General features: G+C 41.4%; 1 protein-coding gene across 2 annotated transcripts in view; it reads left to right on the top strand.

The window, feature by feature from the left end:
- The window catches only part of atxn7 (ataxin 7), a 32,500-nt gene extending 11,152 nt beyond the window's left edge, over positions 1–21,348 (top strand). For both annotated transcript variants that reach the window (XM_086168826.1, XM_086168825.1), the window contains 9 exons: positions 4,951–5,055; positions 11,649–11,940; positions 12,512–12,840; positions 13,162–13,244; positions 13,601–13,881; positions 14,012–14,201; positions 15,265–15,386; positions 15,504–16,710; positions 18,174–21,348. In XM_086168826.1, coding sequence (XP_086024952.1) covers positions 4,951–5,055; positions 11,649–11,940; positions 12,512–12,840; positions 13,162–13,244; positions 13,601–13,881; positions 14,012–14,201; positions 15,265–15,386; positions 15,504–16,710; positions 18,174–18,191 — 2,627 coding nt within the window. In that variant the 3' untranslated portion in view covers positions 18,192–21,348. The remainder of the gene's footprint in view (positions 1–4,950; positions 5,056–11,648; positions 11,941–12,511; positions 12,841–13,161; positions 13,245–13,600; positions 13,882–14,011; positions 14,202–15,264; positions 15,387–15,503; positions 16,711–18,173) is intronic.
- Positions 21,349–21,384: the final 36 nt, after the last annotated feature.

Below are 21,384 nucleotides of genomic sequence, written 5' to 3'. Positions count from 1 at the left end.
TATGAAAATCAACTACAAGTTGAGTATTCCATGTATATATATATATATATAGCTTCCACAACAAGATTTCCACATGAATGGCTCCCCTATGTTTCATAAATATATATGTATATAAGTAGTATATCCATAGTAGTAGCCAGTCTTGAATTTCATCACTTGAATAGGGGAGCTATAACAAAGAATCTAAATTCAAAGTTGTTGTTGCATTACTTGTCACGCAACTTGCAATATCTGTCTGATATTTCCTTTTTTTTTTTTTCCCCCTGAAAAGACAATAAGACATGCTGCTAGTGGCAAGAGCGATTTTGGTAGAATCATATTCATGCACTGTGTGTGCCCGCATATCTTGTGGGGGTATTACAAGTAAGATGACTTCACCACTCCACCATGACTCATACAAGATTTCTATTGTGAAGTATTCAGCATTTAAAAACGGATAGTTTTCACACTCTCGTGTAAATACAAGACATTTGGTGACTCGTGAATTTTGGTATCTGGGGGTCTTTTTAATGATTGCACCGAGCCACCTTCACAGTCTGGGTAGCTGGGAAACGTAATGCCATTGTCAGCTGCAGGTCAGACCCAGCTAGTCTACACGCTCCTCAGAGGCAGCCAGAGCTGCTGCTACTCCTAGATCATTCATCACTGCCATGAGGATGCTGAAATTAACTGGTCTCTCATTCTGTCCCTCTCTCCTGTGCTCATGGGCTCTCCTTTCCGAGAGCACAAGTCCTCTTTTCGCTCTGTGTGTCACACATCCTTTTTCCGTCTCTGGTTTTCTCAGTGTTGGGTCGCTTTCGCTCTCTTGTCAATGATAGCTCTCTATGTTTATCTTCTCACCCGCTTGTTACACAAGAATATAAATGGAAAAAATAAGCACAGTGGCATTTGACCAATTTTAAAGGTGATATACTTTTATCAGTACAGCTGAGACATGGCTAATTGGCTGAATGCAGACCAGCAAGTGGGTCTGGCTGAGAAAATGATTTGGAGAATAGCCCAAGTGAGCAACACTGAAAGTGTGTGAGTTTCATTTGACCTTGCTCTTAGTTGTGTGAGTATGATGCTGCTCTGGGCAGCATGACCCAAAAACTTTATTATGTTATTTTTCCAAGATTATCGCAATGTCATGTGATATCATCTTTTTTTTCAGAGTGTCTTTTTGTACATATATTTAGATATAATTTCTTCTGGTCCCTGTAAAACATACCTCCAGCGCTTAAGTCGTTGCCTTGAAGAGTCTTTCTTATCATCTGTTGTTGTATCACATTTTTCATAGTGAGCTTTTCAAAAGTCACGCTGGAGCTACTTTTCCCGTCATATGACGCTTCACTGTTTTATGAAGCCAACCAAACTGAAGTTGAATCTGTTGACTGTAATTACAAATTTCCTTGGAGGTGATAACATAGGTTGCAAGTGTTTTCACCATCAACTCAAAATAGTCACCCACAGAGCTTGACAAACTGTTGTTCCATGGCTGACTTTTCAAATTCGAAAATCTTCAATGCTGCAATCTCCTCAGTGTTACGTTTACCGATTGTTGCCCATGTCCCTTCCTCACCGATCCCGTTATAGAAATTGGCACCCTGACTATGTTAATGTACAATTGGAAGGTTTTTTTAAATCTTGGAATATTTTTATCTGCAAAACTTTTGTGCTATGACGATCTTGTCTTTTAGGTTCATTGCTTTCCTGTGAGAACCCCTTGGAAGATGCTTAGACAAATTGTTTTAATGCTTCACGTAGCTGTGTCACAATGCTGTGACACAACAATGTCACAGCATTGTTGGGACTGTATTGGTCAGTTGTTTTACCTTGTGTTTATACACTGCTTGAATTGTTATATCAACCTGCACTTAAGTGAAATATTATTGGCTCGTAGGACACAGCGCTTGGTCTGTCTGTGAAGAAATTTACAGATTGCACTTTCTTGGTAATGCGTTTGAAAGGAGATTACATGAAAAAAACATTGCCGCCATCTCTCTTTTTAACCTCATTAAACTAGCGGGATAGGTGAAGAGCTCCAAAGAGCAAGATGAAAATAAAGCTGTCTTTTATCATGGAGACTCTTAAGAGGAGTTGGACCTATGTGAAACATTGTTGGATTTAGATGCCATTCGATTTCCACATGTGCAGCATACAGTAACAGAACATAATCTCAATGGGAATATAGATTATCGAGCACCCCATATCGGTCTGTAACGGGTGGGAGGTCGGACCCACACGCAAACCCAGGACTCTGGACCAAAACAGGCAGGGTTTGAAATAGCGAGTTTACTTTGACCAGATGAACAGGTAACAGCAGACCAGGTAGGGTGATGCAGGGCAGGGACAGGCAGAGGGACGCCGGAGGCGCTAGCTCACTCCAACTAGGGGAAAAACTCAGTTAGGAACGTTAGCCCAAGTAGGGGTAAGCTGGGAAGGAGGCGCTAGCAAACACTGACGAAGGAAGAAGCTCGGTCGGGGCGGGCGGCCGGCAGGCACGGAGATTGAGACAAAAGAAGAGCAAATAGTGAGAGATGTTGCAGGTGACAGGGGGATATTTACGAATAAGCCCTTACTGACTGCTGTCACCAGGGCAAGCCAGCCCAACGCACGGCAATCTTCGGCAGGTTTTGCTCGCCAAGCGCACGCTTGCCTTGAGCCCAACCCTGACACAGTCCCAGAGTTGTTTCACCTTAATTGCAATGTTGGAACAAATTATGCGTTGGTGTTAACAAAACAGCAGGAAGTTTCCTGCCATTTATGGCAACCGGACCATATCCACTGTGGAATAATGATCTTAATTTGGCACAGTGATTATTTGGGACATATTTTTAGAATGGAAGAAAAATGTTGTTTTTAAATATTTTTCTTGATTTAAAAAAAATAATAAAATAAAAGAGGCCATTGTATATTTGGCAAGTTTTTATGACAAGTTTTTATGGACTTTCTCTTATGTCTTGTGTTAGTAAAGCACTCAGGATGTAGGGATCTGTCTTACTCCTACTAGGCTAAAAAACAAAAGTAACAAATAAATTGTATGTCAAACCATTTGATATCACTAATAAGAGTTTTTTTTTCTCAGCAGCATCAGTCAGCACACCTCTGCTGTTACAGAAACGCCATGGCTTTGTGCTCACTTCTGATTATCTTTACTTGCAAGCTGTCAAACTCTAATTTTGTCTGTCTGCCCAACAGTAACTTAATTTGACACTGGTGATTTTGTTGACAGTTGCTTGACTTCAGCTTTCCTGCATGTTATGCCTGGATTGATTATGGATGTTCATCGATCAATGATTTATACTTTAAATGCATGATTGCAAAATAAAGAGGCTTTCAATGCACTGTTAGATACCACGATACCACGACAGACATGTACACTCTCCCTCGTACGTTCCATATATTTGTCATTTTCTGTGTCAAACCCACCTCAATGTTGTTTTTTTTTTTGTTTTTTTTTTTTTTTTTGCTGTACTTCTTTTGAAAGAGACACTTAGCGGTGTGCCTTCAGACAATTTACACTCTGTAAGTGGCATCAGGGTTGTCAATCCCTCTGCACAAGACCGCGCACTGACCTCCTTGAGAAAGGAACCCACAAGCCAAATCTTTTCACAAGGCCTTTGCTTAATGGCCCTCATTCATCTCCCACTCTTCCAGTAATGTTTGGAGAACCCTTGATGGCCCTTGCGGAGTACGCGGTGGAGAGCCGCTCTCCTCTCTCCACTTGTGCCCCCCCCACCCCCCCAATTGCTCATCTCACAGTAATGCCTCTGGCGACCTCTTAATTAACCTTCATAATTAGGAATTTTCTGGTTCTCTCAGCCAGGTTAAATTTTGATCTCACTGGTGAGAAGCTGCGTTTCACTGGAGTTTGTAATGTGAGGTTTCGTTTGAGTCTTGCAGTAATGTCAGAAATCGAGACTGCATGTACTTTTTAAAATTCGTTTTGCTTTTCGTAAATGGAAAACCCAGCTTTCTTATTCCCTGACTAAAAAAGAAATCTTGAACAAAGCCGTGGCTTTTAGTCATGAAGCAAGTACTGCAGCTTGATGAAGTGAGTTCATTTGACATGCAGTGACACAATTCATTGGCCAGTTCTACTTTTAGCAGTTTGAGCTTCTGAGCTACTGATCTGTTTTATTTTTAGGAAATATGGATTTGGCAACATTGTTTTTTATTGTAGAATCTCCAATAAACACATCTCAAAATGAAGTGTTGCTGGGGCACGTGTCATAAATCTGAATTAGTTTACATTAGTAAACATTAGTTAACATTTACATTTTATGGTTGATTAGTTGTATAGCCCTTAATACAATTGGGTGTCAGGGTAATGGTACAAAGGCATTCGTTGAAGTCCTATTTAATGTCTAAATCACGGAGGTTATTGACAATATCCATGGGTAATTATGAGTTATTTGTGTTTTGATGAGCAGGGTTTTCTTTTTAAGGACCCCCATGTGTTCTTTTCTACTTTAATAATGTTGTGAAATCAGGTCACCTGTTGACATGTCATTTTTTTCGTAAAAGTGATGTGTGAATTGGGCCCTGACAAATCTAAAGACTATTCCTTTCCCTGTTATGCAAATTATCTATCTTTAGCTATTACAATGGTTTGAAAAATTGACATACTACAATGTTATATGCTCTGCTGGGGGTCTGAATCACGCAGCATGAGTGGTGGGTTTGGGACGTAATTCCAGGTTCACCCATTGACCTCCAGCATTTAGAAGGTGGATCATACCAATTTGGTAACAAATGTGGAACTAAACTGAGGTGAAAATGTTTGAAATCTCCTTTTACTAAATCGCAAGTCATTCTTTTTTTTTTTTTTGGGAGGGGGGGTTTATTGTTGTTTTTTCTAATGTTGTTCATGTTTAAAAAAAAATCGTATAGGTTTTTCCAGGTTGTCAATGGAAATGCCTCTTTGTGACTTATGCCTTGTCCGGTTGATTCTTTTCCTGTGTATAGACATGCCTATATTTGGGCAGTGTCCTGCCCAGGATGACTTCTACCTGGTGATGTGCAGCCACTGTGGTCAAGTAGTCAAGCCCCAAGCCTTCCAAGCACACTATGGTAAGTCTCAGACAAAATGTATACATACATTTAGATCCATTGTTTAAAGCATTCACTGTGTATATTTTTGTAATTCTTCAGGCAAACTGTGTGGGTGTGTGTGTCGTGTGCCAGTTCAATATTGATTTATTTTTTTTGCCTTTTTTTTTTTAAACCCAGCAATAGAGAACGACTGCATGTGGAGAGTGAAAATGTTCTTTATTCATAGAAAATACTCATCTTTATTACCAATTTTACGTTCAGCAAAATTTAAAAAAAAGGCAGGTCATCATAGCACAAAGCTTCCCTTGACTTATATTTTCCAGGTGTTTTTTTTTTCGCACTCGAAAAAAAAGAAACCAAACAAAATAATATAGGATTTGCTGACTAAACAACTCATTTTCAAAGTGGGGTGGATCCCATTATATACATACCATGTCTCTTTCAATTCCATTTTTTGAATCCTTTTTTTTTTGTTTTTCTAAATTAGTTAACACTCAGTCTCTAACATTATTGTCGGTCTCTGCCCAGAGAGTAGATATTTGCGGGCGCTGTTATTTTCCTAAGTGGCATGATCAGAAGAGGGTGTTGGTGACAAGATAAAGATGGCTGAAGTGGGGGGGGGGGGGGGGTGCGCACAGTGTCTCAGTATTTTGGAAGTGTTTGGACCAAAGCTAACAGTTAAATATGCTGTTGCAGGACATACTGTATACACGCTGTATACCTTGTTATGATGGAGGTTGTGGTTGTTTCTATTCATGGAATTTGAATCTCTGGGCAGCATTGTCCTTAAGTTTTAAAATATTTCAAAATATTTTTGGGGGGTTTTAAGCTTTCCTTCTCTTCAATTATGACAATATCTTAGATGAACTGTACTTATTTTTTGTTTGTTTTTTTGAATATGTTGTGAAAACGTAATCTGTAATAGTGGTGTCGTCACATACCTATTGCGGTGGGAAATGTTCCTTATAATGGTATCTTTGCCTCTGGTGACTGAATCAGAAATTCCTCAAGTATTCTTTCACTTTTACTATTTGTGCCTGAAATACAGAGTTTTACTTATGCCGGGAAGGTTTTTTTGTTTGTTTTTTATATGCATGCCAGAGCAGCCCTTGCTCAGAGGAAGCCACAAGAGGGAGCTATCACAGCATATGGTTTGTGGGAGACCCCTCTCCATGCCCACACCACAAAAACCATCTAGTTACGATACGTTAGCAGTAAGCTAAGTTTTCTTTACATCTGTGCAGCTGGTTGGCGGGATATCCCAAGATACCAGTATTTTTGAACAATAGTCTGTCTCATCTGATCTCATGAACCGCAAGCACTCAATATAACTTTGGCATCATTTCAAACTATGAGAGATATAATAGATGTCTATTAATTAGGGATTTGCATTTTAAGCTGGAAAGTCGAACTTACTGAAAGCAATTTGATGCCGTTGTTGGATTCTCTGTTGGTGATGATTTTGTATCGTTAGCAGCGGTTTGTTGTACTCCAAATTTTTGTCATGGGACCAGTGCAAGGTCTATGAGAAGGAAACATTTTTGTGGGTTATTTAATAACTCTCCTGTTTGTTCCAGAAAGTGTAGCGGTAGTAGCCCATCCTTTACCTGTAATTTAATTTTGATTCTCAAATGGCTTTTTGGAGCATTATCCCCAGTATGTGGTCGGAGTGACCGATTCATACAAGGCTGTTATTGAACTAGAGGAAAATGTATTTTAATGTACCTTTAAAGGTGGAAGGCATCACTGTTACTAATCCCAAGTCCACTGCACCCATCTTAGTGACATCCTTTCAGAACTACCTGTTCATCTCTCCCTGCTACTATTGGTTGGTTCAGTGTGAGCATCAGTATATGCTGCTTGACTGAACAAAATTGGTTTATGAAAATGATTTTGGGCTCAGTGAGCCATTGATTTTGAACACTAGAGGATTATGTATATTATTTTCTGCATCAAAACTGAATTGTTCAAATACTGCAAACTGTTGGTAATACTCTCCAGATTCTGCCAGATTTCTTCCTCTTGAAAGTGGGTGACTTTTCACTAACAACCGGTTTTCAAACATGCACAGTTTTTAGAAATTAGCACTTTTTATTTCACAAAGTGTCTGACGGGAATAAAAAGCATATCCCGATTGATCAATTAGAGAAACAAACCGACACCTTTGTCCTCTGCATGTTTTTAACAGCAAACAGTCTCGATGTCATTTTCCAGCCACTGACTCTAGGAAGAACTTTGTACCTTCCTTTGTTTGGTCAAACGTATTTGCTGGTTTATTTTTGAAAAAAAAAATCACATGTATAGATAGTCAATGTCTCGCCCATTATAAATTATTAACTTTGCAATTTAGCATGTGCTAATTAAAGTCAAAGGCAAATGGTGAAGTGCAGGCAGTCTGTGAATTTTCTCCGGGAGTTCCCAGCGGGTTGACGTGTTTGACGACCGTGCACCGTTACAAATCGGAACAAGTTGAGATATCCCGGTTTCCACTTGCGTTTACTGATGTATTTTGGCTTTTATAATAGCTCCATAGAATGACCCCATGTGAGTTTAACACTGGGCAAAGGAGCTGATCCCAGCGCCGTTGAGATGGTCTCAGAATGATTCTAGCCGGATCCTTTGAGCCCATCTGTCTCCTGTTAGGCGTATGCGCGTCTCAACTGTAGCTAAACCCAGCAGGGGTGACTCACTTCAGAAGAGAAATCTATGAATTTTTTCTGCTATTTCACGCTTTCCTTTATCTATGTATCAGAAAAACAAAACCAACGTAAACATTTTCTCCTTTTTCTTACTTTTATACTTCTTATTTTATCTGTGAATGAGTTTATATGCAGGGCGTACTGCTGACTGTAGCCTGGACAGGACAATAGAAAGGAAAGGCAAAAGCAGTAGCTGGGTTCGCTCTGCTTTAAGAAGAGGGAGAGTAAATCTGGAGAATACTGTGAATGGATGTGGAAAGAGAGGATCTTGGTCTTGAAGATGACCTGGGGAAGAACCTTCTTTTCTGTTTCACAAGAGAAACTGAAAAAAAAGCAGAAGCAGTTTGTGTGTGCCCATGTTAAAGGGAGCCACGTGAAACTGGGAGTGGCAGGCAGGGGTGTATATGTGAATGTGTGCTATTTTCTCCTCCACTGTCTCTGCAGCAGCGGTCTTGTTTGCAGCTCACCTGCTGAGCCTGAGCTTTGGCCCACGGCCCAGTTCCCAGCTACTTATGGACACAGCCCTGTGCATTGCCATGCTTCGTTCACCCTACACAGTATCAGGCCCGATTTTCTACCACCCTATGGTTTTTTGTCTCCGTAACATCCAAGATTAGAAGCTAAACTGATGATCCAGTGTCTTCTCTATCTGCTCATAATGTGAGACTTTTCAAAAGATGGAAGTCGGGGGGCTTGCTGGTGGCTCACTGATGCGTCCCAATTCCACATTTGTATTCATTTGTAATGAGCCACAGGCGAGTAACTTAAAAGTGTGTCTCTGGCAGGGACATAATCAACAATTGGAGCTTGTATGTACATTGGGATGTACATTTCACTACCAAGAAAATGTGTGTGGTCAACATTCTAACCCATTCTGTCACCCATGGTGAGAAGGTTTTTGCTTCATTATTGGTGGGTCACTGAAAATCACTTGTTTCTCAGGGATATCCATTTGAACAAGAACTAATTTCTTATCTTCTGTGGATGGTGTCATTAGTTGCTGTTTTTTTTCTCTTAATAAAGAAACAAATTTCAGAGACCGGAGAGACTCTTTACGCCTCCTGCCTGTAAATGATCATGTAATGTGACAGCCATGTTGACAGTCTTTCATGCAAAGTGAAACTGAATGTGAATGTGGCTTTGGTTACCCAGGTTTTTGAACGAAATCTCTTCGTGCATCCCTAACACATTCCCTGTTAACAATGTACGATCTGCATGCCTCTGTGTTTCCCTTTTGAAACCAGAAATCAAGATTTGAGATTTTTCTGTTTTTGTCATTGCCAATGTTGGTGAATGCAGGAGGCTTTCTTTATAGCAGTAGAATAGAATAGAATAGAATAGCAATATTTTACATTGTTCACTGGCAAAGGGCGTTTGGTCCATAGGATTATCAAAAGTACTATGTAGTACAGGCAGAAAATGTTCTTTTTGCGATATATTTTATCATTAATGTTTGATATTATCCATATCTAGTGAATTTCCATAAGCTTTTTTTATTATGACTTACCTAAAGGCAAACCATGCCTTCACTGTTTTTTTTGGCGTTTTCTTGTTCATAATGGACGGTTGGTGAAGTATCAAATTGTTTCCAGTGCACATCTGTTGAGTACAGTTAATTAAACAGCAAGAGATAAAAGCTTCTTTAAAAAGCTTAAGGCTTCTGTAATTATTGTGGGTTTACAATGAAAAGGAACCCAGAGATGAACAGTTTTGAAAACCACAGTACTGTATGATCCGCAAGCCATTAGTAGTGCCTTTTATTCCTTTCATTTTTAACTCATCAAGCCGTCAGTATCACCCTAACCCTTTTTTTTTTTTTGCTATTATTCTGCCTTTCATTGCTTTTGCTGAGTAGCTGCTCTAAGAAGCTCAGGCAAGAAATGAAACTCTTGACCTGTTGGCGGTTTCTAAATCAGGTAGAGTGAGCAAGGGTCTCAAATGCGTATTGTCGAGGTACGATCTAAAGAGTTCTCTGTCCCCGTGTGTCTTGCATTTTCTCAGGGCGTGTTATAGTCAACTTTAGCCATAAGGTTTGGTTTTAAATTAATCAAAGCTCTCGTAACAATATAGTTAAATACATTTTATTGTGTTTTATTGGACCGGTCGTTTTGAAGTCTAATATCTACTGCTAGTTCCCCTTTGTTAATCAAGTACTACTCAGATGGTAATATTCATGTCATAGTTTGCAGCAAACAAAATTGTGGATTGTCACAATAGATGACGAATCAGATTCATGTGCTTAAGTGCATTGCCCACTTATAAACCTTACCTGTAAACCTTACACGTATAACAATAATTAGTCTTTTATAGCAATTAAAATTACTCGATCCCCAGGAAATTAAAGTAAATAGTGCCAGTCATAATCCACTATTAGAGACATTTCCGTGGATTCTCTTCAAGAGGAAGAACAATAATTGTGGTTGTGATTATCTGCATCGGACATCTTGACCTTTTGTGATGCAGGAGCGAACAACCAAACTGTGAAGATGTAAAAATTTAAAATTTGCGACAAGCATGATTGTAACCAGTGTACACAAGGGAAGCGCATATTTTAGACAAGATGGCAAGATGTGAAATTGAAGTTATTCGCCATGCACAATGAAAGCATCACTATGACCTTTCACTTCCAAAATATGGTTGGGAGTCATATGAAGGCACAAATCAGAACTTGGAAAACAGTAATCAATAAGAGATTTTGTCCAGATGTTACCTGATAGCTATCCAATCCCTGGTGGGTGGTGTTAATGGCTCTGCAGTGGTGGGCGGGGATTTGTCTTATTTATTCCTGCAGCATGAATTTCAAGGCAAAAATGTGGCCACAGAGCACCAACTCGTTTGTCTTTGATTATGGTGTTTTTAGACATGAAAAACGAGAAAGAATTGCCGTCTCAGGTAGTATATAAAAGCAGAATAGATGTGTGTTTTCATGGGTGCACACCATCACTTTTCTGTGTTGAAGGAACCTATCAGTGCTGCTCAAACCCCAAATATCGGAACAGTTGCTATACTTCAGATCTGCAGAGTTTTTTTGTTTTTTTTCCCCATGTCCAACATGTTCGTGCAGACCAGGTATGACAAAGGGCTAATTTTATTGATTTTCTTGGCTTTATGACTATAACTTTCCAAAATTATTTACCTGTAATTATACGCATGAGTACATCTGATGCATTTTTGACCATTTTAACTGCGAATAATTGTAACCGCAACAATTCGGCGATGGTGATTTTTAAGGTGTTCACATGGGTAAGTGAGATTGTGTTTTGCCACGGTGGAACTTGAAGTTGTAGAAATCTGGATGTGCTGCTTTTGAGGCAAAACTCAATTCTAAACACATTTCTGAACAAAGCATTTCACGCTCATTGTCCACGTGTATGTCCCTACTTTTTAGGTTTCAGATAAAAAATCTGGGGATTTCCTGGCATCTGAAAATTTGAATTTTAGTAATTTGAGATGGAAAAAAAGGAGCAATTTAGCACCTTTAGCAGCAAAAAGTACGGTAATGTGATTTTGCTTTCGTTACTTGTATTTGGATTTTATGTGGTTGAGTTGCTGTCAGTAGAAAACATATGCTGCCAAATAATCAATCCACATATCTCATGATCTGTTTTCTTTGGACTGGCTTTTTTGTAACTAAAACAAAATAGTTACAAAAAAGCCATTTGTTTTTCTTAATTCTCCCCATGATACTTTCCAATACAACTTGAATTTATTTTGAACTTGTGAAACCCCTCCCACCGAAAAATAAATAAATAGATAAATAAATAAACATTGAATGTGTGCCTCAGTAGCAATAGAGAGCAAGTTTAAAATATTCACTGGCTGACTTTGTAAAGCAGCGGGCCATCGCTCTACTGCTTTTTCAAACCATTTTTTTTTTTTTTTTTTTGCTTTGTTTTGTTTTTGCTGACCCAGAGAGAAGACACAGTTCAGCCAGCAAGCCAGCCTCCACCTCGCCCTTCCCGTTGTCTGGCAGAAATCGGAGTAGCGGCACCGGGCTCGGGCCTGGACTGGGCACCGGGTCTGTTGCCGGAGTGGCGAGTGGAGGGATTCTTGGCCGAAATTCCACCGCTGGATCCAACTTTTCTTCCCCCTCAGCTTTGCCCTCCTCCAACCCCAAACTCCTCAAACCAGCCAAAGAGAAGCTGTCAGGCATTCAACGAAGACATCCCTTTCCCCCATTCAGGATGGTCCAATCGGACAAGATGTAACTCTTTTTTTTTTTTTTTACATCTCATACAACAGTGAATTTAGAGATTGCTCTTTTCAAATCACTGGCATTGCAATTTTGATTTTACCACGGGTAGTTGAGGCCAAGTTGATTACGTAAGATGAAGTCCGATATAATCAGGCAAAGTGCAAATTAGGGAGAATGCATTTTAAGGTAGACTGTAATGACTTCTATCACAACACTGTCACATACTGTGCCCTCCAGTGAAATGTCAGGGAGGTGTGGAAAAAAATAGAAGACTTATTAGGGGATAACAGAACGTGCTTTTTCTCTCATAGAGTCAGAGCGTTGCACATCAAGCCAGCATATATGCTGAAATCTGATTCTGCTCAGGTGCCCTTTTTTTAATATGTGGCGACAGATGACACACATTTTGGTTACTAGCCTCGGCCCTCTGAGCAGGGACGATCAGAATTTTCGTTTAGTTCTTCCAGGCCCATTCCTAATGTGCACAATTCCTTCCGTATGTTTTCTGCTGACCCTTTGTTTTAGAGAGCTCAAGCGTTCCCTCCTCTGTCCTCTTCATTTCTGTAACCCTCTTTTCCAGCCTCACTCCAGCTGTCAAGGTGGAGAAGATTCATCTGAACGTGGACTCGTCAGCCAAGCTGGTGCAGGCCACCTCTGCTTCCGCCACCACTTCATCCTCCTCCACATCCACCACTTGCACCACTGTGAGCTCCAACAGTACTACCATCACGTCCTCCTCATCATCAGCCCTTAAACCAGGCCTTAACTGTCCCTCCATACCAAAGCCTCCTGTACTGGCCCCGGGTCAGATCCCTAATGGAAAGGGCCACCTCTCAGTCCTCACGGACAAGAAACAGGACAGCAGCAGCAGTGCCAGTAGCAAGCGCCACCTTAACAAGAAAGTGGCGGGTGAGTTGGTAGATTGCGGTGTGTCGTTTCATCATTTACAGTTGTTTTGTAGCTTTATAAATCAATGGTAAATTGATTTTTTTTTTTTTTTTTCATTGTAATCGCAATACTGCAAGGACAACTCATGTAATGGAACCATGATACCCACAAGACATCATTATGCTTGTCTGTTTGTTGTATTCCGCTGTGAAAATGTTTTATCTCCTAGCTACATATGAAAAGATAACAGCAGGAGGCAAAGAATGTACACTTAACAAAACCGTAGATTTGATGTAATGCTAATGACATTTTCTCCTCTTTTACTCCCCTTTCCATTCTTAGAACGCGAGTTCAATCCAGATATCCACTGTGGGGTTGTGGATGTGACAGCAAGGAAACCATGCACAAGATCTCTAACATGCAAGGTAATACGTTTGTTTGCTCTTCCAGAGAGGACTCTCCGTTACTGTATAATTTAAGGATCGGTTTGAATTGTGCCGTGGATAGCTGGCTGCGGTTGCTTTCTCGCGGTAGTGAAGCATGTGTGATTGAAACATAAATGTTATGTCTCTCTAGTTTGATGCAGCAACGTATCGTTTTTTTGACGCGTTTGAATAAAGACGAACCTCCAGAGTGTATGGATTCCTTTATCGCTTTCAGTTTTTATCAGTGGATGTATAAACAATCGGCAAAGTTGCCTTTTTTTTTTTTAAAAACTAATAATGATTTCCGGCACGTCTGTCAGAGAGGCTGAGCTTTCGACTTTCCGATGTCCCCCTAGACACATTCCTTAAGCCAGCGGAGGGCAGTGCCAGGGCGGAGAAAGCGCTTTGACACATTGCTGGCAGAGCACAAGAACAGAACAAGGGAGCGGGAAAGGGAAAGAGAACTCCACCAAACCCATTCCCAGCATACGCCCCCTCTCAGGGACACACACCCCACACCCCACCTCGCCACTTCCCATGACGCCCATCAGGTGTCTCATGGTAACGGCCCCGCCACTGACAACACTAAGACTTTGCCATCAAGCAAACCAAAATTTCACAGCCCTGGTCTTCCTCGGTGAGTAGCGTCAAGAGCTGTTTTTGTCAGATACCAAACCGGCTTATTTTCATCTGTGACAGTGAGAAGACACAACAGTCGAGGTAGAAGCTGAAGGCACGAATGATCTGATTTTTCTGTCTCCCATCAGACTAAACAGCAGTCATGGAGGTGGTACCCCCGGAGACCCTGCTGCAGTCCATGAGTCACCACACCATCCGCAAAACGCACCCGATGGTTTTTACCGACCCTCGAGTGATGAGGGAGAGAACGAAGAGAGGGAAGAGAGCATTGACAAACTGGATTGTCACTATTCAGGTTATCACCCTCGACCGGTAGCTGTAAGTCCACACTACCAACACCGCTCTTTGAGAGAACGGGGATGCCGCCAGTAGGAAATACAGTCAGCTAACCCTGCATTTTAATCAGATGCTAGACATTCACTAAATAGTTCAAGATAACCGAAAACAAACCTGGAATCTGTAAATAAAAAAAATTGAAAAAAAGAACTGAAAATTTTAAAGAGGGCGAACGCCACTTTAAAAGGTACCTGGTTTAAATCATCGCTATATGTAAATATGGAATATGAAAACACCAATAAGTGAAGTTGTCGTACATTTTAATGCACCATAAACTGATTTATAATAGTGAAGTTCAAATTTTTGCTCTCAAAGTTGACATGATTCCTGAAGGCCACTTAACTTTATGACAGGACCTGGGGGTCCTGGTGACATTTTAAATAAACAAAAACACGTAATACAAAATCAATGTCAGCGTACTGCAACCTCATTTGATATTTCATCAACATTATTTTTACAAAAAAAAAAACAAACAAACCAAGATTTACATTATTACATGATTGCGGTGTTTGCTGTTGCTTGCTGCACGTTAGCAAGGAGGACTTCTGCAGCACATACGTACAATGAGACTGAAATGTTAAGAGAGAAAAAACAAATTTTAAATTTCGATCACAGTATCATTTTGCTGAACATGAGCTTTACAAGATGGACGAGCCAGATATTAGTGCACTTTGCCTTGTCTTAAACTGACATTGCTTATATTTGTGGGGCGACCAGTTTTTCAAAACCCGCTCAGTCTGCGTTACTTCTATTTTAAGGAATAACCAGTTGATTCAATCTGCCACCGCAACATCTGTGGCTCCGTACGTGTTGTTGACTTGGCGGAGCCGCGAATGCCCGTACTTGGTTATCAGCACTTGTGTGAAATGTGGCGAGTGGTTTAAGGCTGTGAATGCTGTAAACACGGAGCCTACCTGCTGTTTGTGTATTGCATATCTTAAAAGAATAATCTGACTGTTGTCCAGATTCCAGTGCTTTTCAAGCCCTGCTTATTCGACACAGAAATTAACCAAACTAACAAGTGAAACCCTCTTTCTCTTTGCAGTACTGTACCTTTGGCAGTCGACTATTTGGGAGAGGCTGTTACTCATTTGACCGGGGATTGGACAGAGTGCGATGTGCCCTCACCACAATGATGGACAAGCACGTCAACTCAATAATGTGGAAGTATGTCTGTGACACGGTTCAAAGTAACACCACATTTGGCCACACTCTGTGTTTACGTCCGGAATCTGTGACATGATGATATCCCGAGCTAATGAAATGCATTCCTGCTTGTTGCAGGAAAATCCCCTTGGCCTTGGAAAACGCCACCTCCTTTGCACCTACCCATAGGACAAGCACAAATTCTCACAGTAGCACTCCCTCTTCTGGCTTCCTGGCCCCTGCCACCTTACCCCAGACTCCCTACAGTCAATCCTACGAGGGCAAGTCCGTGCTCTCCTATGGGACCACCTTAAATGCCCGCAGCTCCCCACAAGGAGGGGCTGAGCACCCGGCCTACGGCACACCACAGGCCCGACAAGTGTCTTCGTCGCCGCAGATGCCTTCAGCCCACTTGTCCTCATCCTCTTCTTCTTCGGTTCCTTCCCTAGCCTCAGGCCGGGCGCTTAAGTCCCGCTCCTCCAGCAGTAGCACTACCAAGTCCTCGTCGTCCTTCAGGCCCAAGGAGATCTCCTCCGGCTCCTCGGCCCCTGTCAACCCGAACTCCGCTGGCGGGGGCAGCAGTGGCAGTAACAGTAACAGCAGTAGCACTAACTTCAGCTCGGGGAAGAAGAGGAAGAACAGCTCTATCCTGTCGTCGTCGTCGTCCCACGGCTCATCCGAATCATCCTCCTATAACGCCAACTACTCTTCCTCCTCCTCTTTCAAGAAGAACTGCGCAAATGTCGGCAGCTCAGGGAGCACCTACCACCACGGCTCGCTAGGTCCTTCGTCGTCGTCGTCTTTATCTTCCTCTCACAGCGGAGTCCACAGTGTGGGCCTTAGCTGCGGCCCCACCGTGCGAACCAACTCCCTCAGCCTCAAGGCCGAACCTTGTGGCGCTTCGGCAGGCGGCTCTTCGGGGCCGTCGGCGCGAGGCCCGCCCTCGGGTAGCCCCGCCGAGTCCATCAAGCGCATGAGTGTGGTGATGAACAGCAGTGACTCGACCCTCTCTCTGGGGCCTTTCGTTCATCACCAGCCCTCATCCGACCACCATACCAGCTTTAGCCACCACTCGTCAGATGTGCGCCTCGAGGGCAAAAAGCGCAAAAGCTCCTCGCCTGCCTCCAGCAGCATTAATAGTGGCGGCGGGGGAGGAGGACTAGGAGGACTAGGAGGACTAGGAGGACTAGGAGGACTAGGAGGAGGAGGAGGAGGAGGAGGAGGAGGGCCTGGACCAGGAAGGGCCAAGGTGGCAAAGTCACCTGCTATTAACAACATCCATGGGAAACATGGGCGGAGCATTCCAGGGGCGCCGGGGCTACCCAACAACTCCCATTTACATCAGGTGGGTTTTATGCACAGCTACATTTTCACAGCAGATGAAGGTCTGTCAAAGCGCCAGTTCATCGTGCTAAGCTAACTGGCCAATGGTGGGCGGGGGAGTGAGGATCTGACCGGCAAAAACACCAAAAAAAAGACCACTATCTGAATACTTAATGAATTGCCCGCTGGTCGGTTTCTCAGTAGGTGAAGAATTCCTATAGAAGTGGATCTGTATGGTAGAACTAAAAAGTTAAATATAGTTTAAAAAAAAAAAAAAGATATGCATTGCAGTAGGTGAAGAATTCTTTTAGAAGTGGATCTGTATGGTAGAACTAAAAAACTAAAAAGTTGAATATAGTTAAAAAAAAAAGAAAAGATATGCCTTGCAGTAGGTGAAGAATTCCTTTAGAAGTGGTTCTGTATGGTAGACCTAAAAAACTAAAAAGTTAAATATCGTTAAAAAAAAAAAAAAAAAAGATGCATTGCAGTAGGTGAAGCTTTAGAAGTGGTTCTGTACGGTGGAACTTAAAAACTAAAAAGTAAATATCGTTTAAAAAAAAAAGATATGCATTGCAGTAGGTGAAGAATTCCTTTAGAAGTGGTTCTGTATGGTAAAACTAAAAAACTAAAAAGTTAAATATTGTTAAAAAAAAAAAAGATATGCATTGCAGTAACGCGCACAGCTTGTTAAACACCGTTTCACACATTTGTTATGTTGTGACAGAAAAACCTTGCAGGGACACTTAGAATTCAGTGTGCTGAATTAAAGAAGAATAACCTTTTTTTTTTTTTTTTTTTTATGGCAACTCTTGAGAGCGCAAATCCAAAACTGATTAATAACACGGGGGAAAATGGAAACGGTCCGCGTGTTATACGGAATAATCAATGCCAAAGGTTTTTTTTTTTTCCACATAATGGTTGTTTCAGTCCAGGTAAAACTCCCACGCCGATCGCATTAAAGTCACATGCTAAAAGTTCAGCACAAAATTATGGGTTTAATGGCATTAACATTCTGCCAGTGAAATACTTTGCCTTACATTATCTATGAAATAGAACCTCAGTGGCGTCGCCATCCCATTATATGCGGCCACTAATTGAATGGCTCTCCCCCAGGCCATCACCACACCCTCCGTCAAGTGTCATTGAAATCAGTACAGTGGGGTTTGGTGTAATCAGATGCACAAATGAGTCCATAAATGAGTTGCATTTTAATGAGACAATAATTGTGGACACTAATTCTGTCCAATATTTGAGCAAAAAAAAAAAAAAAAGGTCTTTGCAAATTAGCTCATGACCACTGTATTTTCATGAGGTCGTCTCATCCAAATCACAATCGATGCGATCGTATTTTGGATATCGCTTTAGATATCGTGGTTACTGTCACTTTGGCTTATTATGACACTGCCACTGTCAAAAAAAAAACAACAAAAAAACAAAGAATTGAAATGTTTTCACGTTCTTATTTCTTTCCTCTCCCTTATCCAGCCAAAGGCTCGTCCTTGACAGCGGTGTCCGTCTACGAGGCGTGGAGGTGGCGAGCGGACGGGGAATAGTCCTGAGCGGTCTGCATGCTGCTCTGGACTGTATGAGGCCTTCTAAATCAAACCCACATTACTCAGTTTCCCACAAACCTCAGGGTGGAGATGATCTGGACTGCCCAGTGAAGTCAGTGTGGTCCTTACTATTTCTCCCAAAGCCATGCGTGTCGGGGAAGGTTGGTGGCGCCGTCTGGGGAGAAGTCGGCGGGGGTCCGGCGAGCCACTCATGGACCTCCCGCGTATCGTCGTCCCAGTATTTCCGAGAGGTCTTCCTGTTGGCCGGATGTAGATGGAAGGATAGCAACAGCCATGGATCTCTGGAGCTCGTTCGCTTCCAGTTAAGGGCTGGCGCTCCGCTACGACGAGCCGTCACGATGCCGAGCGACTGGGGAGACACCAAGCCGATCTCTTCCATGTTTGTTAAAGAATGACTGTGTGAATGTGCGCGCGTGCATTGCAGAGTATTTTTCTCATGTCAAGATTCTGCTGGACCACTGGAATTTCCGACTTAATTAAATACACCCCGAGCGCCTGATCTCAGAAGCCTTGGACGGAGAGCGGGAGGAGCAGCAAACTATTCTTTACAACATCTTAAATGACACACAATCACCTTGTTTCGCTTTTTTGTCTGCCCGACTGCGGCGACGTTTTCGACAAAGCCCCGGGGCTACACGCGGTAGCTGAAGGGCCAGTAGGGATGGTCTGGTCAATTCTTTTATTACCACAATAATTATGCAAGTTTTACCTTTTTCTGTTGTTTCTTATGACCTTTTTACACTGAACTACAAAGAGTATTTGTAGATATGGTGAAGTTAGTTGTGCTTTCAAATGTGAAAGGGACGCCTGATGTGCCCATTTGATTGAATCTTTTGTCTGAAAAATAGTTTGATCTCGAGAAAAACTGTTTCATTTCTGGATCTTTTTGTTGTGCAGAATGGATAGCCACAGTAGACCTACTCCCAACTGTGAACAGCACTAAATGACTTCATTCTCCACAGGCACTGCTTAGTTGTTCAGAAAGCTTGTTAAAAGCTGCTCTCAGCTTTACCAACTACTTCTTTTTTTTTTTTTTTTTTTTTGTACCTTGAAGTTTCTGGCCCTTGAAACACAACGGTGCATTGCCTGTGTGGAAACCAAGAATCTGTGCAAACCGTATATTATTGCCACAACGTTTTCTCAGATACCACGAGAGAATTACCTTTTACCCATGAAGCTGTGTGGAAATGCACTGCTGCTAGTGGGCAGATGTGAAATGTAATGTTTTTCCTACATAGGGAATCAGGTATGGTACGTCTTAACTGGAGCAAACTTTTATGCACGTCAGCTTTCTTCTGTGGGTATGATTGTCCCTCCTATGAGTAGCCAGTACCCCAAGTCCTGGTAGTCAATGTTTCAACACGTCACCACGGTGATGCCGGTGCAGGTTGAGAGAGATTCCTCGCAGAATGCGTAGCCAGGCCATTTACTCTATTCCTTTGTCAAAACCGAGTCTTAAATTAGGCAATAGTCTCTCATCTCACTGGGATGTCTGCTTATTTTTTGCGGTCTTGAGTGGGTTACAGGTGCGAGATTCATGGAGATGGCTTCATATTTAAACTCCTGGCAAAACCTGTTAATTTCTGGAACCTCCACTGATGTCAGTTATTGCAGAACGTAATTTTTTTTTTTTTTTTAAAGACTTTTTAATTTAGCTTTTTTTTTTTTTTTTTTCCCCTTGTGCATATGTATCAAGCGTATTGAAGTACCCCTATTTGAGAACACGTATTTTGTCAAATTGTATATAGTGAAATATGTATTTTTGCACAGGCATTTTTCGTACATGCTGAATTTTTTGGTACATTTAAAAATGTCATTATTTAGTAAACCAGAATAAAAAGTCAGAACTTGATTATTTGAAGTGGTTCACTGCCAAGATCTATATAATGCAATACGCCTATACGTAGAAGCTGAAGCATCTCATGAATCGTGTACTGAGATCTTTTATGGAGCAAAGGTGAAGTGTTGCCACTGTAGCATTTTGTCTGAATGACAGGACACCTTTATTCACTTTTCAAGGTCTCAATCACATGTGCTTTTACAATGCATTTTATGTTGCCTATGAATCAAAACACACACACACACACACACACACACATTCAAACATGTATTGGCGACCCAGTTAGCCTGTGATTTTAGAAAAATGTCCCGCAGGCTCGAAGCTGTCCAGACCATCTACGAAATGTGCGACTGGTCATTGTTAAACGGTGTACTTTAATACACACTTCACGATCGAAACACTTATGCTCTTTTTATAAGGCTGAAGGGACTAACGCAATCATCGCAAGGGAGAGGAACACTTCAAACAGTCCACCTGCTTGCAACATCATTGCCAAACACGTAATTTGAATCACAGCTTTTTTCAAAGAAATATCAAATTAAGAAAGTGCCTGAATTTGTGTCACCCTGACTGTTTGAAGACAGTGTTCTTTGGGTTGTTTTACCTTACTTGAATGTTCAAAGTGTTTATAGTTTGCTTTTAAAATCTGCCTATTAACCCTAAATGTGGTAAAAAAAAAAACAACAAAAAACAAACAAACAAAAAAAAAAAACCTGAGCTTGCAAGCTGCCCAGTATGGAATACTTAGTATTGTGCGTTTTGTGTGTGTGCGGGGGGGGGTGAAGGGTCTAGTTTCCCAGACAAGGTGCAAAGATTTGTCAGCGTGTGACTGAAGACCCTTCCTGTTCATCGGGAGTTGCACATGAAAACATTCAATCAAGTGTTTTGTTTACCCTCAAACTCCACTGACACGTCAACATGATTTCCAGTAGGTGGAAATGTGGGGATTAAAAAAAAAAAAAAAAAATGAATGAACTAGCACCACAGACTTGGAATGTGAAAGTAAGAGAGTACAGCTCATGTTTGGGAGGAAAAAAAAAATCCACCATTCATACTACGTAAAAGTGTATAGATTTTTTTTTTGTATACATTATCAAAATCATTTTCAGCTAGACTTATGTATTGGCTGCTATGTAATTCATGAACAAACCTAGGTTAGAGTAAATATTTAAAGAAAAAAGATTGTATATTTGTTTTGTAACAAGTTTCTGTAAATAAAATAATTTATACTGTTATTTATATGAAACTCTGTCTCTGCCTCTTTCCTTTTCTCCCTCAAACA

The sequence above is a fragment of the Fistularia commersonii genome, chromosome 21 (genome assembly GCF_037954325.1).
Source record: "Fistularia commersonii isolate RoL2024-O1a breed Wild chromosome 21, RoL_Fcom_v1.0, whole genome shotgun sequence".
Classification (NCBI taxonomy): Eukaryota; Metazoa; Chordata; class Actinopteri; order Syngnathiformes; family Fistulariidae; genus Fistularia; species Fistularia commersonii.
Note: the sequence above shows the minus strand (reverse complement) of the source record. Positions and strands in the feature narration are given on the sequence as shown.